This window comes from Tachypleus tridentatus, chromosome 13 (assembly GCF_004210375.1).
Source record: "Tachypleus tridentatus isolate NWPU-2018 chromosome 13, ASM421037v1, whole genome shotgun sequence".
In the NCBI taxonomy this organism is placed as follows: domain Eukaryota; kingdom Metazoa; phylum Arthropoda; class Merostomata; order Xiphosura; family Limulidae; genus Tachypleus; species Tachypleus tridentatus.
This window is the reverse complement of record NC_134837.1, coordinates 80,635,831-80,655,126: the sequence shown is the minus strand read 5'-3', so window position 1 is coordinate 80,655,126 and position 19,296 is coordinate 80,635,831. Positions and strand designations below refer to the sequence as shown.

General features: G+C 35.2%; 1 protein-coding gene across 1 annotated transcript; it reads left to right on the top strand.

The window, feature by feature from the left end:
* The first annotated feature begins 13,723 nt into the window (after nt 1–13,723).
* LOC143239393 (uncharacterized) lies at nt 13,724–18,208 on the top strand. The gene is made up of 2 exons (XM_076480408.1): nt 13,724–14,806; nt 16,388–18,208. Exons 1-2 carry the CDS (start codon nt 14,222–14,224, stop codon nt 16,457–16,459), a joined length of 657 nt encoding a protein of 218 aa, XP_076336523.1. The 5' UTR covers nt 13,724–14,221; the 3' UTR covers nt 16,460–18,208.
* Nucleotides 18,209–19,296: the final 1,088 nt, after the last annotated feature.

Below are 19,296 nucleotides of genomic sequence, written 5' to 3'. Positions count from 1 at the left end.
TAATGCTCAAAAATAAGTTTCCATAGCCACAGTTTTTCTCTAGTCTTAGCTGATCACCACTTTCCCTTTCAGTTCTGTACATAACGTATACATATATAAATGTCAAGAAATCTATAGTGCAATCTACAAAGGAATTTGGCCCGGCATGGCCTAGCGCGTAAGGCGTGCGACTCGTAATCCGAGGGTCGCGAGTTCGCGCCCGCGTCGCGCTAAACATGCTCGCCCTCCCAGCCGTGGGGGTGTATAATGTGACGGTCAATCCCACTATTCGTTGGTAAAAGAGTAGCCCAAGAGTTGGCGGTGGGTGGTGATGACTAGCTGCCTTCCCTCTAGTCTTACACTGCTAAATTAGGGACGGCTAGCACAGATAGCCCTCGAGTAGCTTTGTGCGAAATTCCCAAAAACAAAAAACAAAGGAAGTTAAAAATTTGCTCCCATGTTATCACGTGGAGATGTCTTTACGCCAAATGTTTAATAGTTAGCCAAGGTTCGAGACCATCATATATAGCTATTATTTATGGTAATTTACACTCTCTTTATTTGCCACAAAATGATATGCTCAATAAAAGACTACGGTTACTTAACCATTTTGTTGACATCAACAGGATAACATTACTAAATACCACAACTGTTTCAGGTCCTTGATGTCTACAACTGAGCATGATAATTACAAAATATATTTGTTTGATTGATTGTTTTTGAATTACGCGCAAAGCTACTCAAAGGCTATCTGTGTTAGACGTCCCTACTTTAGTAGCATAAGACTAGGGGGGAAGACAGTTAGTCATCACCACCCACCGCCAAATCGTGAGCTACTCTTTTACCAACAAATAGTAGGATTGACCGTCACATTATAACACTTCCAAGGCTGAAAAGGCGAGCATGTTTGGTGTGATTACATATATGTATATATATTCAAAGATATCTCTCACTTTGAGAAAAAACATTCATTATGTTGTTATGTGATGATACATAATTCTTTTTTTTTTGTCACTTTTTCGTTTGTGGCGACATGTGAGAAACCTATATAATTATGGTAATTCATCTATTTACCTTAACAATCAGTATTTGTTTCAATATCAAAGTAGGTCTTGTTAACAGACCTTGAGCCATCCTTGAAGCAGAAAGCACATTTGTCACATTCTTGTATCAACAGAATAATTAATTTTTGTGAGCTTTCTGAAAGATGTAGCTGGTTAATCTATGGAGAGTTGAATATTGGATAGTTTTTAACCCTTACGTTAATGCTTTTTAAAGTAATTCCAAACAAAACTACGCTCCAGGTAGCTCAATGGTAAAGTTGAGAACTTATAACGTTACAATGTGGGTTAAATCCCTGCATTAGGCACTATGTAAATAGCTTTTGTGCTTGAAACAGACGAAAATCAATAAAACTAAATCATTTAGTTTCCTACTGTTAAATGATAAATGGCAGTTTTACTTAGTTTCAAAACTTAATTTTTTAAATATATCCAGACCCTAAACAAATAATCATATCGCAAACTTCTCCACCATTTAAGGAAGACGTCATTTTTCATAGTTTTTACGTACTGAACAGGCAACAGTGCCGCTGATTTTGTATTTCTTTTGTGATGTTATTCAATATGTTATCTTTATTTTTAAACATATTTAACGATAACAGTATTTCACATTTAGTAATTGTCTATATTTTGTTTCTTCTCCAGTTCTGCCTCTGTAAGTGACAAAAAAGTGATTGACCGAATCAACAATCTTTCATCATAGATCCAATTGAATGTGCTTTCTCCGTTAGACTTAAATTAATGGACATTTTCAGTACACTTAGGGACATATGATTACAGTAACTCCACTTGTTCTCCAATATTTCTTACAAAAACTGTCTCGTTTCGAAGTGAGGATAGAGACTTGTAAACCTAAAGCTTTTGAGTCTTTATCAACTTCAGATCTTTCTATCTTTCTGTATTATCTTGTTAACAGCACAAAAAGGTATGTTCATTCTCATTACAATAGGTTTAGGGTCGAAAAGTTCTCTATCATAGCAACAAATTTCACTTTGTAGTTTAAGACATTTTCTCCATGGGTCATGACAAATATATAGTCGAGTAGAGTTGTTGTAATTTCATTTTTTGTTTCTTTTTGTCTTATTTTTTTCTCATTAAAGTGCCCACTGACATCAAGGTGTGGATAGAAAAGTATAAACTATGTGATCTTTTAACAACTTTAATTCGTAGTCGTTTATCTTGTTAACAGTGAAAGAAGATATAATCGTCTTTATCTTTCAGTCAAATGGTTGTCTTTTATAACAACGGCTTTCACTTCACGGATAAGGACATTGCTCCGAATTCAACTGGAGAAAGGTTTCAGAACCCGTTGCTTCCCTGACCACTTTGTTGTGCGGGTGTTTTTTTTCCTACTTTCCCTTTCATTCTTTTGAAACGCTGTATTCTTTGATACACGCCACTTACTAATATAGTTTTACGAATATTTTCTTGCAAAAGAATAAACACACGCAGAACTATTTTTATTTATTATTCAATAATTGGAAATACTCTGTTGAATTTTCAGTTTATCCTGGATTTCACTGGCACATAGTGTTTACTTTTATACTAGAGCAAACACTAAAAAACATAAAATGACGTTTTATAAGAAAAACGTAACTCTGTATAATATAATTTAATACAAGTTGTATTGAAAATTACCACTCACATTATGTCATATCCCAACAGCACGAGTTGTGTTCCATAAACATTGTTCTATGTGTACATGACAACGCAAATTATTGTTGTAACGATATAAACACACACGCATTTCTTTGTTTTTCAACAACATAAATTAATTACTGTTTTCAATGCAAAATTGCGTTTGTTTAAATACTTTGTTGTGTTTTGAAATCAGGTATTGAGTATAATAATACAAGATTTATCTGATAATTTTAAAAATATTCTTATTATGCAAAATGTGAATTTTAATTTGTGTTATAAAATGCCCTAATTTACTGATATTATTATCTGTATGAAGATTTTATAAAATTCAAAATAAATAATGTGCACCAGTCAACGCATTTCTGTTATGTCTTGTTAGCCTACAATGATTGTGTTATTTTATTTTGCATGTGTTGTCACTAATCAAAATGTCACTGAACAGAAGTTGTGTTGTTCTTAACTCAAGTGTTATTACAATGCATCGCTTTGAAGTTTGCCTATTATTTCCTTACAGACATGATTTTTTTGATGTTCATCCCACGAAATGCGTCATCCTTCACGAAGTTGGACGAAACAAGGTTGAAGACAGCTTCGACATGTATGTTTGCTTTATTGTGTCTGAAGCGCATGCGCAAAAGGGCCAGGTGTTTAAAGATACCCTACATTTAAACCGGGATCTCTCTTCGTGCATCTTCGCATGCTGGATCCCAGCCTGGCCAGCTTATAGAATTTGCAACCGCCTGCTAATAAAAACAAATTAAATTACACCTTAGGGCAGACAGGTGAGCTGCAGAAATATAGCAAAGGATGATGGGATAGGCACGATCGTACCCTCCCTGTTCCCTCTGCCCCTCCCCTTCTTTTCGGGTAACATCGTTACTAACAATTTAAAAAAAATCACGGAATTAAACAAATATAGTAATAGATATATATATTTGTACATTAAAGGAAAATGGATACCCTTGAAATTATAGCCTGTTGATTTATAGCGGACATTATTACCAGAAAAAAAAAACGTGTGATGAAGAATGAATGCAAGCATGTAATATTGTGCTTGAAGAGAACTAAAACTAGCAGGCAGAAAAATTTTGAAATAGATTTATGTCTAATTAAAAAGTTACTTATCAGTCATTGTAAAAACTAAGGAAAAAAGTTAATTTTTTACAACATATAAAAAATAAATCTTTCCTCCATTTTCAAAATACCTGAGACACATAAACATGTGTAAAAACGTTTTAATAGTATACACAAGTTCTGAGATGTAATGTCTATACAGTTAACAAACACACTTCAGTGGCTTGAATTTAGTTATATAGCGTCCACACTTTGTTCATTTTTTTTTTCTAGTATTTAGCGGTCCACCATGGCCAGGTGGTTAAGGAGCTCGACCAGTAATCTGAGGGTCGCGGGTTCGAATCCCCGTCACACCAAACATGCTTGCTTTTTCAGCCGTTGGGGCGTTATAACGTGACACTCAATCCCACTATTCGTTAATAAAAGAGCAGCCAAAAAGTTAGCAGTGGGTGGTGATGACTAGCTTCCTTCCATCTAGCCTTACACTGTTAAATTAGAGAGAGCTAGCGCAGATAGCCTTCGTTTAGCTTTTCGCGAAATTCAAACAAAACAAATAATATTTAACGTCTGATACTACAGCACGTGAGTAGCATAATTTAATTATTTTACATTAGTAATCTAGTAACTATACAAACACGGAGTGTATACATTTCTTAGGACTGATTTTGACTAACAGAATCCATATTGATCTTTACTGGTGTGGTTTGCAATTCGAATAGAACGTTGCCGTGGCTGCGTTTACAGCCCCTTCGCTACACAAGTGTTTCATAAGCACCTGGACAAAAGTTTCATTCTTTCATAACAGATAAGTCGTGCATCTGATTTTAAAATATGAAGTGGGAATTCCCCTCTTCTTCTCATGCTCCACGTTCTTTCTTTTTTATGCATGTTTGTCACACGTATGTCATTTTTTTACAATTATTAAAGTAAAAAATCAGTTCCCGATTTCTTAATCTCAATAAATCTAAAGTGATATAGAAGGGTTGGCGTACACATATGTACATATATATATATATATGGAAATTCTGAACAATACTGATTATCATATCCTTGGTTATTGATTAGCATAAATCACAATGGGCAAATTTAATATATAGGTTTTATTTTGCCTGTATTTGCATTTCTTATTTATGATAAATTTACCAAGGTAATTTACAGCTATCTCTAATTTTGAACAACTTACCAGAGGAAATGATAGCTAGTCAGCAACGCCTTATCACCTAAAGGACTCACTGTCACTCTTATAACATAACACAGCTAAAAGTGTGGGGAATTTTTGTGGTAAGACACGGATTGGAGTACACCTCGTCAGCTCCGAAATCTAGAGCTCTACCACAGGACTGGCCCACACACCACTAGACTATAGGCTACACAGCGGCTGGTATTTACCTCATAGTTAAAAATCCATTTAGAAATATTTTAACTACTGGATTTCGATGAATTGCTAGCAGCGCATTAGTTCTGTATTGTACCTCATCTATATGGATGTATCGTACTGATTCTTTATCGGTTTGTGATTTTAAGCAGTAATGAAGACAGTGTTTTTTTACCCAAATAATTTAAGTACAATTCTAAATATTTTTAAAAAATCTTAGTTCAAGTAATAGTTTTTACCCTTAAGCTACACTTCCTTGTTCAGTAAAACATGTTATCAGCAGTTTAGGATTGTTTGATAAATTCGGATAGTTCTATTTGTAAGTCGAAGTTGTACTGTCAAGGTCAATTTAATGCTTCTGTAGTTAATCAAAGAAGTTAATTAACCATGCAGACAATCGATGCTTTTGATAACAGTAACCTTCTAATGCACTTTAAAGATAAAAATATTAGAAAAGGAGAATGCGAAATAAATACCTTCATTGTTAAAATCTGACAATTCAACTCCTTGTTTTTTGTACTGAAATCATAACAAGTTGACTGACTTAAATGCATGATTGGTTTGGTTTTTAAAATTTCGCACAAAGCTACTCGAGGGCTATCTGTGCTAGCCGTCCCTAATTTAGCAGTGTAAGACTAAAGGGAAGGCAGCTAGTCATCACCCCCACCGCCAACTCTTGGGCTACTCTTTTACCAACGAATAGTGGGATTGACCGTCACATTATAACGCCCTCACGGCTGGGAGGGCGGGCATGTTTGGCGCGACTCGGGCGCGAACGCGCGACCCTCAGATTACGAAGCGCACGCCTTAGCGCGCTATTAAATGCATGAATTAATAGCAAAGAACAAAAACAATGTTTTCTGAATATTCATAGCGGGTGTAAATGATTCGTTATTTGATTTGCGTAGTGTATATTGGAGTATCAAAAATATCTTGATGTTTGAAATAAACGACTTTATTATATTAAGACTGTATTTATTTATTTTTGTAATTAGACACTGAATGTTTCGCTTCACAGCTTCTTCAGAAGCGTTCCATTGAAACGCTGAAAGGTTACGGTTAGCGTTTTAAAGGAACGTTCCTGAAAAAGCTGTGAAGTGAATCGTTGAATCTTCAGTTAAGAAGGAAAATAACAAACGTGCTGTTATTAGGTTTTTATTAAAACGATTTGTGTTACCTTAGGAGTCACCTTGAATTAATCAGTTTTCTATCAATGAGTAAATAAAAGACTATCTATCGTCCAAGGGCTAGCATTTAATATAAAGCATATTTCTATGTTATTAAGCAAAAAGCTACACAATGGGCTGTCTGTGCTCCGCCCACTCGGTTTCTAGCATTGTAAATCAGTAGACATACCTCTGTTTAATTCACAATTAGAATTTCGTTAGAAATTCCGCTTGACCAACTAAAGTTATTTGAGAATCGAATCAACTGTGGTACAGAATCACAATATGGTTATTTGAGATTCGACTCAACTGTGTTATAGAATAACAATAGGGTTATTTTAGACTCGAATCAACTGTGTTATAGAATAACAATAAGGTTACTTGAGACTCTAATAAACTGTTGTATAGAATAACAATAAGGTTATTGGAGACTCGACTCAACTGCGTTATAGAATAACAATAGGGTTATTTGAGACTCGAATCAACTATGTTATAGAATAACAAAAGGGTGACTTAAGACTCGACTCAACTGTGTTATAAAATAACAATATGGTCACTTGAGACGCGACTCAACTGTGTTATAAAATAACAATATGGTTACTTGAGAATCGAATCAACTGTGCTATAGAATAACAGTGTGGTTATTTGAGACTCGAATCAACTGTGTTATAGAATAACAACAGTGTGAAAAATTAGTCTTCATGCTTAGAGATCAGGATTTTTAAATTTTTTTAAATAGATTTCCTTGTTTTCTTTTATTATTATATTTTATCATTTAGTTGTTCAGAATATTTAGTGCTAGCGGAAGTCGTTGAGCCGAGATGACAACCTATTGCTTATGTTAATGCAGTGGCGTAACTTCAAAGATATAATTAAACCACGGCACCAGTGAATACACGTTTAACATCTACATCTTTGCTCAAAGGACGAATTCTCATCTATTCGACGTGCAATGTTGCTAACGAGCTGACCTAGAGCTGGACGTTTAATCGTCGTCCTTTCTGATAACGGATTCTCGTATGACGTGATTGCGAATAAAGGAGCTATTTTTGTTCTCCATAAAATTGAAGAAGTTTACTCACTCAACGGAGCGTTCTGGGAAGCAACGGACTCTGAAACCACAAAGTCAGTTAAGAGCAACGACCTCTACCGCAAAATTTGAGAAGTACTTACGATGAAGCTGGACATATCTCGTGGCACCGTTAAGAAGATGGTATATAAAAATTTAAAGTTCACAACTTTCTCTAGTCACATCTTAAAACTAACAACTATTTTCATTTTTCAAAAAGTGAAATAAAATGGAATAACGACCCTTGACAAACATATCTGTCAAATCCCTTAAGTTAAACACTGATTTGATACGTCCATTTAATTTGCTTAAACATGACCTTGGAGACCAACGCCTAGATGTAATGTGGGGTAGGGTCTGAGAAGTGTTATAAGCTCTTAGACTTATCATAAAACACTCAGGGGCTGAATTAAAAAATGTGATATATATATATATATATATATATATATCAATGTTAAATATGTAATTATGCTTTATCATGATTTTTAATATGTAACCGAGAACAAAGACATAGGGACATGCTTCTTGAAACTGCCTCTTAAAAAAATTAAAATCTATGAAGTAAATTGTTTGAAATAATAAGTCGATCTGCAAATTTGAATAAATAAGTTATTTTAGAGCGGCTCGTAGCGGCTCTGAATTGTTGTTGTTTTTCAACAATAAAGTTTTAGCACATATCTCTCTCATCTCTTGACCGGCTTGAGATCTAATTACAGCTTTGGACTCAAGATAGGTTAAACCCTTTCGAATGGTGTATTTGAATACGCCCAAGATTTCGTAGATTAATTTATTCTAATCCTGCCTAAAAGAATTTCATTTTGAGGGTAGGCTCATAGATATCCTGATGAGGAACAAAATCGAATCGGGTATATGCGCCTCCTACGCTTGCTATTATTGGAACATAAAACTATAGCTAATAAAAATGGAAAGAAAGGTCTCATTGATTAACTTACTCTAATTCTGCTTAAAAGAATTTAAAGTGCCACGGCTGTTGAGGATTCCCATTTGTTTATTCACAGACAAATGTTATCCAGTGGCTCAAAGGTTATCTTGAGAACAAATATCGTCGACATTTGGCGTTCAATCCCGGATGTGGCCACATTATGTGTTGTGTAGTGCTGTGCTTTACAACAAACGAATGAAAACAGTTTATATACATGAAAAAAAAATCTATACTTTTCTGCTACTAAAACTTAGTCGATAATCGGAAGGTGAGTGAGTAAATACATTTGTTTAATATTTTAAGTTAAAATGTTAAAATATCTTCATAATCCGAATTTTGATACATAAGACGTTGGTTGTGTATTGCACAAAACAATTGAAAGGTAATAAAACTTGCAGTAGTTTAAATAGGACAAGATATAAACTACTATCATAAAGAGATTACTCACCTCTCTGTGAGGCAAATCAATAACTGATCACTTTGCTACATTCGACAGTTTCAAGTTGTACATTGTTTCATTTCATTGGTTTAAGGGCGACGCAACACGTGGTTAACTCTGATATGCTCATCATATGGATCGAGCTCCTAATTTCAGCTTTATAAGCCCTCTAGCTGATCCACAGTTGGATATCTTTCGCTTGCAGAAAAGTCAATGGATGAATAGAAGCTGGCCAATCACGTAAGACTGTTACGAATTGGATACTAGTGCCAAAAAGAAAAAAAAGAGTCATTTGCAAGAAGTGGAACAGTTTCCATAACCACTGGTATAAAATTGCCAGGACCGTTGAGCAAAGCATCCACAACACAGCAGTCAATTGCAGTTATGTTGGTTGTGGCTCACTGAAATCGTAGGTTACATGTTTCGAGTCTGAATGAGATGTGTTTTGAGTCTCCTATGGGCTCTTATCCTTTTTTTGTGGATTTCCAGACGACGTATTGCGCTCCATAACGAACCTTTCTTTAGGTTTTTATTTCTGAAAAGAGAAGAAATTATAAGACAGTAGCGCGGTCCTCACAGATGTTCGTAGTAGCAAGAGGACAACATATAGACGGTAAGAAACAGACTTTACAAGGCCGACCTGTATGCAAGGCAACTACTAATAGCAAGGTACTAATAACTCACCTGCAATGGTACCAAGGTTTCATCCAGTGGAACAACCACATGTAAACCAATATTACTATTTTACAGACGAGTAACACACGTCAACTAACAGGCATATATATTCTTTAGGAAGAGGGGTTTTATAACAAGATAAAACCGTACTTTAATATCGGACCGTGACCGTATGGCGGTAGTGAAAGTACGGTGTAAGTGGGAATAAACACTGGTGGATTAACTGGTCTCGAAAGCCTGTGAAATAGTACCATACAATACGGTCTCTATATTATATTAGCTTCAATACTTCCACGTGCCGTTAGAATTGTACTAGTATCGGCCTATTGGATAATAATTCTGCCCCCCCCTTCCCAAGCGTATTAAATTAGTTAACGTATTTCTTGGAAAAAGGAGGATTGGTCTGCTCGCTCACTAGACTTCAGTTCCATAAAACACGTAGGAAATGGCGTCGCGTCCTGTCAAATGACATAAGATGGCCTGAAAATAACTGTATTGAAGAACTGTTTGAAAATATTTCAGGACCTTGTCAATACTCTCCTTTTTTAAATAAGTAAGGGCAGTGGTTTCATATCTTCTTTGTTGCTCATAGTAACCGTACTCTTATTAAAGTGAAATATCACGAGCTGCAGTGAAGTGAAGTCACCATTATCAAACGTTCATTTAAAAGCGTGGGTTTAAAGACTAATCAGATCATATTGCAAAACACCAAATGCCAGATTTACATAGAAATGAGTTTCAGTATGTGTGAGAGGAGATAACAATTTTACAGCAATGGTTTTTGCCTTATTATAGATGGAATATTATAAATCTCAACCTCTTGAATTATTTATAATACGCCGGTGTTTTCAGCGATATTTCAAGTCAAATGTTGATGGTAATACGTGAAGACCACGACGACCATTAGTAGCCTTCTTGATGTATGATCTACAACTTTGCTGCTGTGAGAGCTCAATGAGTTTTTAAGGTATACAGATTCAATCATAGATTAAAAAATCCAGCTATAGTGAGAAATGCGCAAAGATTTAAAGATACAAAACATGATGTTTACATGTATTAAGTGTCATTATGTAGATGCAAATATTTGCACCACCAACTAAAATGAGCTTCTGTTAAAGTTAATTATGACAAAGTGCTCGGACTACCGGTCGGAAAGTGCTTCTACCAAGGGCATGTATATGTGTATATTACTAATTCCACAAAACATGTATGTACTAGGGTCGGTTATGTAAGCTCAGAAAAAATAAGTAACAACTATTGTTATTGTTTTCTTAATGGAAATATACAAAAGAAGCACTCGAACTTTGCCCACCGTCGGTACTCGAGCCCTGAATTTTAGAGTTATAATCTCGTTAATTTACTATTGACCCAAAAAAATAACGATAATCGCTTTCCATGGTGCGTAGAGGAGGAATTATAGTTTGTTTTTTTATACACGTCACGCTGTGTCGTAATAAACACACAGAAGGACTATGTAAACTTTATTAGACTTTTAAACAGCAAACTCAAACACTTTGTGTTAGTTTACCTTAATTGATATACTTTACTCAAATGACTATTATTACTGAAGTCTAGTATTCATCAAACTAAACTCACTGAGTGTCTGTATTTATGGCAAAGCTTGTAAGGTTATCTGCTGTTGGCCTTAATTTTAAACAAGCGACCAGAGAGAGGACAGATAGTCATTAACACCCTACCACCTGCCACCCACACTAAGAAATTGACTATCACACCTATAATTCAACCATAGCTTAAAGTGAATGGTTAAACTGCGCGGAGTGTCGTGAATTTCCGACGAATCACAGAATGCCACATCATCATGTCGACAATGTTAACTGAATAGCGTGTAGCTGATCACGTTTTTAACTGATATTTTATAGCTGAAAAGTATAGGATAAATTAACATTAGCTAACTATTTAAATTATCTTATTTTATGAAGTTGTCGATGTAATGTTTAATTTAACGTATGTCATAAGCAATTCGACTTATTTTACGAAATGCAAATATATATATATATGTGTGTGTGTGTTACTGTCTTATAAAATGTTATAATATATTTCAGTTACTAATGCCAACATACATTTTATAAGATAGAACGCGCATTCTGAAACATTGCATGGTACTTGGAAACCTCGTATGATTTTTAAAGGAGTTTTATAAAATCACGATTCAACCTGGTACAGAGGTAAGTTTACGGACTTATAACACTAAAATCAAGGGTTCGATTCCCCTCGGTGGACACAGCAGATAGTCCGATGTGGCTTTGCTTTAAGAAAACACATTCTTTCGGACGATGGAACTAATAACGCGTCGTCGACTGAGTTTGTACGAATTATTAAAGCATTTGCGTTTTACGAGCGCCAGTAAGCATTCAGAAGTATTAAAGATACTGAATTACAGAACGGTTAAAATCGCATTTTCTTGCGCATATGTCAGTCATTGTGTTTGTACTGTCTGATTTTGACTGTCTTTACTTGTTAATAGTATAGCGTTACGAATCCAAACATTTTGTTTTGATATTTCGACCTAGGGTACATATTAGGTGGGGCACGTGCAGCCCGCTAGGGTAGATCTTTAGATTAACAACAGGCCTTATTAACTAAGGGACTATTGTTTTATTTTTTATACCATCTCCCTGTGTGGTGTATCTTAACTTCTGACCTTACATTTTCTGTCACGTGAACTAGTGCCAGCTGCCGGCAAGCCCTCTGCAGGCGGTCTACAGTCGCCACACGAGGGTCAGCAAATCTCGTACAAAGCGAGGAAGGGCTCTTTCGCGTGCATGTCTCGTGCCTATGAGGACCGGGAGGGTTTCGTCTCACCTGTCCCCCTGAAGGCACACATTCCTCCGGGTGCTGGTGGCGACTTGACGGCCAGCTGCACAAGAAATCCCGGGGTGTTTCATAGGAATTGAAAAACTGCTTATCGATACGGGTAGGACTAGATAGAGATAGCAAACATCTATGTAAGCCGTTTGTGAATTTATTTTAAGAGAATATATGGTCTAGACGAGAGTTAAAAGCAGAGCTTTAATCACATGACTCAGTGATTTGTTAGCACGATCGAAAGATAACGTTTTCATTACTTGTAGCGTCGTTTCTTTGACTAATAAAACATTTACGTCTATGTCAGTGCGAGTCTCAAGGATTCGGTAATGAAACACAAATTACTTTCTAAGAAAGTTACGTATATGTTAAGAAATGAAACAAATTTAGTTTAACTTTACAAATCTTTTCTTCAATGAAAATCTCTACTCTGCCCGGTAAAGCCTTAAAGAAAAAGAGCCCTAAATGTACTTACTTAAAGTTTTGATAATAATGGAGAACAAATCGCTTGGTTTTACTACATTAAAAAGTATTGAAGCGCATACATAAAGCTTTAATAAAACATATTTAAACTAGCAAATACACTTCTTTAAGAACATACAAATTATTTTTGCGATTATAAGTGTTAAAATGAAGGACACCAATGTTAATATAAAATATGCTTAAACTAGCAAATACACTTCTTTAAAAAATATATTATTTTCGCGATTATGTGTTATTTTCTTATAGCAAAGCCACATCGGTCTATCTGTTGAGTTAACCAAGGGGAATCGAACCCTGATTTTAGCGTTATACCAGCGGGATACTTCGCGGTTATAACTGTTAAAATGAAGGACATCATTGTTAATATAATTACAAATGACCTGATGCAGTAAACTAACAATATACAGTGTATGCTGTTCAATAGTTAATTGATTGTAATGAAAAATATACCGATTATTTGACAAGCTAGAAGGACGTTAAGGATATTGAAACAGATATAAAAATGTTTAGTGTCAATTTTGTATTCGCTAATATAAAACCACCACCCAATAACACACGCTGATCGTAGTGTAGACTGAACTGTACCTCCCTTTGAACTTAGACTTGAAGATTAAACATTTCACAATACTGTGTTTATTCATTAATGTTTTATTTTATTGTTAATATGAAAGTTTCGTTTAAACATTTTCATTTGAATTTTTTTCCCCAAAGATGATACAATTAAAGATATTTCTCCTGATGAGTTTGAAAAGCGAAACGGTGTTAATCAGCTACGTTTCCAAGTCAAGAATGTTGACTGCTTCATTGTTACGTAACTTCCTCATTTTTACGTGTGATTTACTTTTAGTTGAACATTGCATTATTTACCTATTGAAACTTGCTGTTCTGTTTTTGTGGCGACGACCTGGAGGCTTTACCGATGCGTGGCGTTTTTGACATTATTATCTCATTACGCCATTGATTGTAAGTGCGGTGTAAAAGGCACGTGCAGTGCACGAGGTAACAATCTCGGCTCGCCACCGCCGTCAACAAATTAATGATGCACGTAATGTATCAAGCTTGTGATTGGTCAAGCGTGACATGCTCCGCACGTGCCGCGTGCGACGGCACGCCCGCTGTGCAGAGATTGACTAGTAGAATAAGCCATGAGAATGATAAAGAGGTGGACAGGTAAACAGGACTACGGCGCCTGCATAAAATGTCAGGCCCCACCAGGTGCAAGAGTAGAAATTGTTCTTGTATGGTTGGGCGTCTTGCCGAGATCTTACCAGCTTCACGTACATTGCTTTTTGAACGTACAGTTAAGAACTTTAGCTGTTAGCACCAACAAAACGAGGCGCGACTATGTTATGGAATTATGTAAAAAATAACTCACAGAACAGGTAAAATTGGGGGAAAAAAGTCATACGAACTTTGTTTATTATTTACTTACAAAAGCCACGTCTCCTAAGACTGCCAATTAGTTTCACAGTTTCCATCAGACCAAGGCCATGGAACAAGGAATCATCCCTATTTGCGACTTACCTGCCTGTCAGTACAGTTCGCCACTATTGCCCAACTCACCGCAGCAAGGTTGGGATTTTCCTCTTAGAATGGATCGGTTTAGCGGTGTTCAGAATACATCCTTACCGTCTCGTCTTGGCAAATGCCGGTCCACTCGACAGACTGTTTCGTCGAGCTCGAAACAGCAGCCGAACCCCAAAAAGAAAACTTGCAGAAAGAATGGAAGTAAATCTGCCTACAAACACATCCCTCACCGAGATAAGCCACCGCACTTAGTGGCCAGGAGGAATGCAAGAGAACGGCGGCGTGTTGAAGCTGTTAATAACGCCTTTGCTCGTCTCCGTAAGTGTGTACCCGTGGAGAATAAAAACAAAAGACTGTCGAAAGTGAAAACGTTACATCGCGCTATTGAATACATTGCTGCGCTCCAAGAGATGCTAGAAGAGGCGGAAAGTGTCCAGTCTTCTCCACTAGACCCTCTTCAAAGTTTGGACGACCTACTGGACGCTGCAGATGTGGAGGCCGTGAATAAGGAAAATGACGCTAGTCAGCACTGGATCACGTTGGAAAATGTAGGTTGAAATAATTATGTCATATAGAAAAACATTTTGTTACCATTATTTAACAGACAACCAGTTACCATAAGTTTCTTGATGGTCAGTTATTTTTGAGGATATTCATTGTTTGATTTGGCTCCGCTTTGTGATGTACATGGACATCTCTTATCGGTCACGGGTCCAAAACTATTCAGTGTTATTCATATTGCCCTCTTTGTTTAAAGAAAACCAACAACAACCACATATTTTATTCAAACTTGTATGAATTAAATGTATGTTTTTCTTTATAATTATCGCACAAATATCTCGCTGATCAGACTTTGACTTGTAATGTAGTGTAATGTTTCCATAGCCGCTGTACTCTATTATACTCTCTCCTGCACCTGTCTACACAACATAAAATCTATTATTAGCTAGCATTATTCATTCATGCTGCTAATTTACGGGCTGTTAGATTGAGTTTAACACTGTGTTATCGAGTTTTTGAAAATCACTGACTCGAGGAACGATACACAGGTGCGTAGTGTCCACCAGTGGTGCGAAACGGCGCGTGTGTGGGTTGGTTCTATAATAGGATACGGGACAGTTGATCAGTTTTGCCATCGAAACGAATTTGCTGTGTTAAAATGTGGGTGTTTATACTGTTTCATTTTTAGTTCGCATCTATTATTGTTATCAATGTCCATTAAACCGCCTATCTGTCGTTCCTAGATTTGTGTTAAAGCTTGAATGAGCTGCCATTTCATCTTGAGTATATTTTTAAATCTGTCTTACCTGCATCACAATAGCTTTTAAATCTTTGTTATATTATTAATTATATTTTTGTTTATATCTTTTTAGAAGAAACCCATTCCGTTCTGTGAGTTTTGAAACTGGGATCATTGAAATTTTATTCACACGTACGTGAAAGAAAATCAAAGCTTTAACCTTTCTGTAGATTACAACAAACCAACATTAATTAGTATTACAGTCTTTTTGACACGAGCCTACAAGAACATCTGACAATGTTAAGATTGATATCAGTATATACAGATGTTTTCCGTGATGTCTTTATTCTAAAAGACCAGTTTTTTAATAATTTAACGCGTTGTTTATCAGATGATAATATCAATGTCTCATTCAGTAATCACCGTTTACCTATTAGTGTCTTATGTCACTCATAAGGCATGCACTTCACCACTAAGGTGTAGTTCTTTTAAAGAGTACTACATGTCTATATTGCCATTATCGTATCAAGCAAATTATGGGTAGTTTACAGTTTACAGAACGTTATCCCCAGATAGAGAAAAATAGTGAATTTAGTTCGAAACTTTTTCTTGAACTGGAACTGTCAGTTTTGCCTGATAATTTTACCAATCTGTGCTAGTTTATCTTTAAACAATCTACTGACTCGTGGCATAATTTATACACCTATGTTTGTTGCTAGATAAACTAAATATTTAAAATGAATTTTAATAAGGAAGAAAATGAGTAATTATACAGAACATATTGCCATTGTTACTCTAATTCCAATCAAAGTATATTCTTTTTTCGAAATCTATACTATATAGTTGTGGGTGATATTTAACACTGAACTAGACTTTTATTTTGTTGCAGACGTACATGCCTGATAATTACAATTCGTACTTGACGTTTTATGAAGATTACGGCACAGCATTCCACAGTTAGCATACCAGCCACAGACCGACAGTGGGAGTTGTGCTTTACCTGGCCGATCACTAGCCTCAAATGATGCGGGTTGCTTCGCTAATCACTTAATTTTATGTTCTCTCCGAATCTCCAAGAACCATGTTTGAAGAACAATCCTATAGTTCTCGCTCTGAAAATCGTTTGTAAAGCATGATGAGAGCCACCAGGCTAAGCCTGTAAATCAGATTTCTTTGCTTAACTTTAACGTTAAGAGAAGGAGAACAACGAACGTCGTCAAGTTCATCCATTGGATTCGTGATTGAAGAGAAACTTCTGTTCTCCGATGGTGTTGAGATATTTTTACTTGCTACATTTATTAAGCATTACTTAAGTTTTCGCGATCTGGTCAACTTATACAAATTTGATTTTCACTTCATGTTTCTTTTTCTCTGTATTTAAATAGTGTGATAACAACGTTTATATATTTTCAATGTTTGTCACGTAAACTGTTATAAGATGTTTATAAGATATTGTATATGTGACCAAATTGTATTCTAGCGGAGGACCAGGAAAATAAAGAAGACCTGGTCTCAAAGTAAATACAGATATTTTTCTTATAAAAGTCGAGGATTTTTTCCCTACATTTTATTTACATCGTTTCTGTCTAAGCTATCTTTCAGTTATGTTTACACGATAATCTTCACAAATCTTTACTCGATTCCAAAGGGTTTCTTATACCAAACGGTTGAGCTTTTAAGTTTAAAGACAAATAGAGATCACTGGTATCAAACAAAGCAAAGAATTGAAACATTTTTTTACGTTTTAACATTTAACGACAATTCCATTTTTGCAATCTTATAACCATATTGTTTCCTGGTAGGACATTGGTATGTCTACGGACTGACAACCCTGAAACCTGGGGTTTGATTCTCCACAGTAGGTACAGCAGATACTTCAATGTGGCTTTGCTCTAAAATAAATAAACAAGTAAGCAAGCGTTAACATATTTAATTCTGATTGGTTCATGGCTGTTATTAGTGAATCAAATAATTCTCATCTTTGACAAATCAGTACTAAAAATAAACTTTATTAATTGATTATTTATTAATTCTTAAAGACAAAATTTGTCATGAAAGTAAATTGTGGTTAAATTAATACTGAAATCTTCTAAGACAGATATGGTTCTTTTTTTAGAAGAACTGTCGTTTTAAGCCTAGAAGAAACTGATTTAACAGTTTTAAGTATAACTCAGCGAAACAGATATAAACTTATACTCTGCCCTTCACTTCTACGAAATCTTTCTAGAATATGTCAACTAGACGATAATATATATTTCTAAACTATTTTTATGTATATTCTTCGGGCACAGTCAATGATATATCAGTTAGTGTCTACAGAAATCATTTAAGTGGAATTGTTTTAGTTCCAGATTATTTTTGCTTCAAGCCTTTAAAGTTTCGTATTTTATTTTATTTTTTTTGGACTTAGGAGTCATCATTTGATAAACCAGGAAGCTCTTCCAGGAGGATGTAATAGTAGTGGTACTACTAGTACAAATAGTAGTTCGCTTTTAACTCTGAAACAACTTTTAATATCTGAGCTTTATCTCCGTGAAGATTCTACCGTATTTTCAAAGGTATATTTTTTGAAACAAAATGGTAATGAATATTTTTTTAATTGTTACATAAAAACATGGGCCATTTTATAGCGAATGTTTTTGTTTATTGGCAGGTACATTTTGTATCAGAATGATTCTGTTCGATAGTAATAAAGGACGTTAGCTTTGTGTACAGAAAATGTAGTAAGAAAATCTTTTATTGTTGTTATATACTGAAAAACACGTTTTAAGATAGACATTTCTGTAACTCTCTGAAAAACGTAGTGGTTACTTTCTATCCATAGTACATAACATCAACATAACAATTATATAAACATTATATTTACGAATTATTGGGGCAGTGGATTTTGAGAAGTGAATCATATTTTGCTTCAAGGACTGAAGTTTTAAAAAGAAAATAGGCTTAGTTTACGTTTAACTCGAAAATTAATTTTGTTGTTAACCATTATTACCGAATATTGGTACACAATTAATCAAAAATAAGACCATTCCTTTATCAAAGTAGTCTCGAATGTAGAGAAATTCCGTATAATGTCCACTGTTTTACTCAGGTGGTGTTACTAGGTTAGCCAAATGATGGATTTTGCTTACATAATATAAACAACTATTGCTGACAAACTATATGATATAACATAATACACAATATATACTTTATTGAGACACAGTCCTTCTTTATATGATTTTATAAAAGGACCGAAGCAGTCACATTTATGACTTCTGTCATTACCAATAACAGACCAAGTCTAAAGTAATTAAAACGCACTGCCAACTCTTCATTAATGGGACAGTTGTCAAGGATTTTAACCACCGAAACAAATAATTAATAGCGAAATTGTCGTCTCTACCTGAAAGTGTTCCATCTGAAGACGTTCTGTTATTTGTTTTCTGAAGTCCCCACTATTAAGAAAAATAGGTATCTTAAGCTGAGAGTTATATTTAGTGATTCATGTGTTTTACTCCCTACACCCCTAAAAGTTAGCAAAATCTGACTCTCTCTGCATAGTGCTTCTGTGATGGTTTCAATGTCATAAGTGATTCTATTGCATGTTTCCAATTTCACACAAAAACTAAAAAGGAATCAACATTGGTTGGCTGGGATATAATTCCACATCAACATACTAACTGGTCTTTTATATTTATTACCATATTATCTACAATAAATTTAGGTTTAAATAACGAGTGTAATATTACGACAGTCATATCGCAATGCTTCATCCAATAACAAGTCTTCTTGGATGGCCTGTGAGCTCCATTCCTC

What these genes read in the sequence shown, in the direction of transcription:
- LOC143239393 (XM_076480408.1), top strand. Translation starts at nt 14,222, where the DNA reads ATGGAACAAGGAATCATCCCTATTTGCGACTTACCTGCCTGTCAGTAC. An exon ending in ACTGGATCACGTTGGAAAAT is followed by an intron (nt 14,807 to 16,387) that starts GTAGGTTGAAAT and finishes ATTTTGTTGCAG; the next exon opens with ACGTACATGCCTGATAATTA.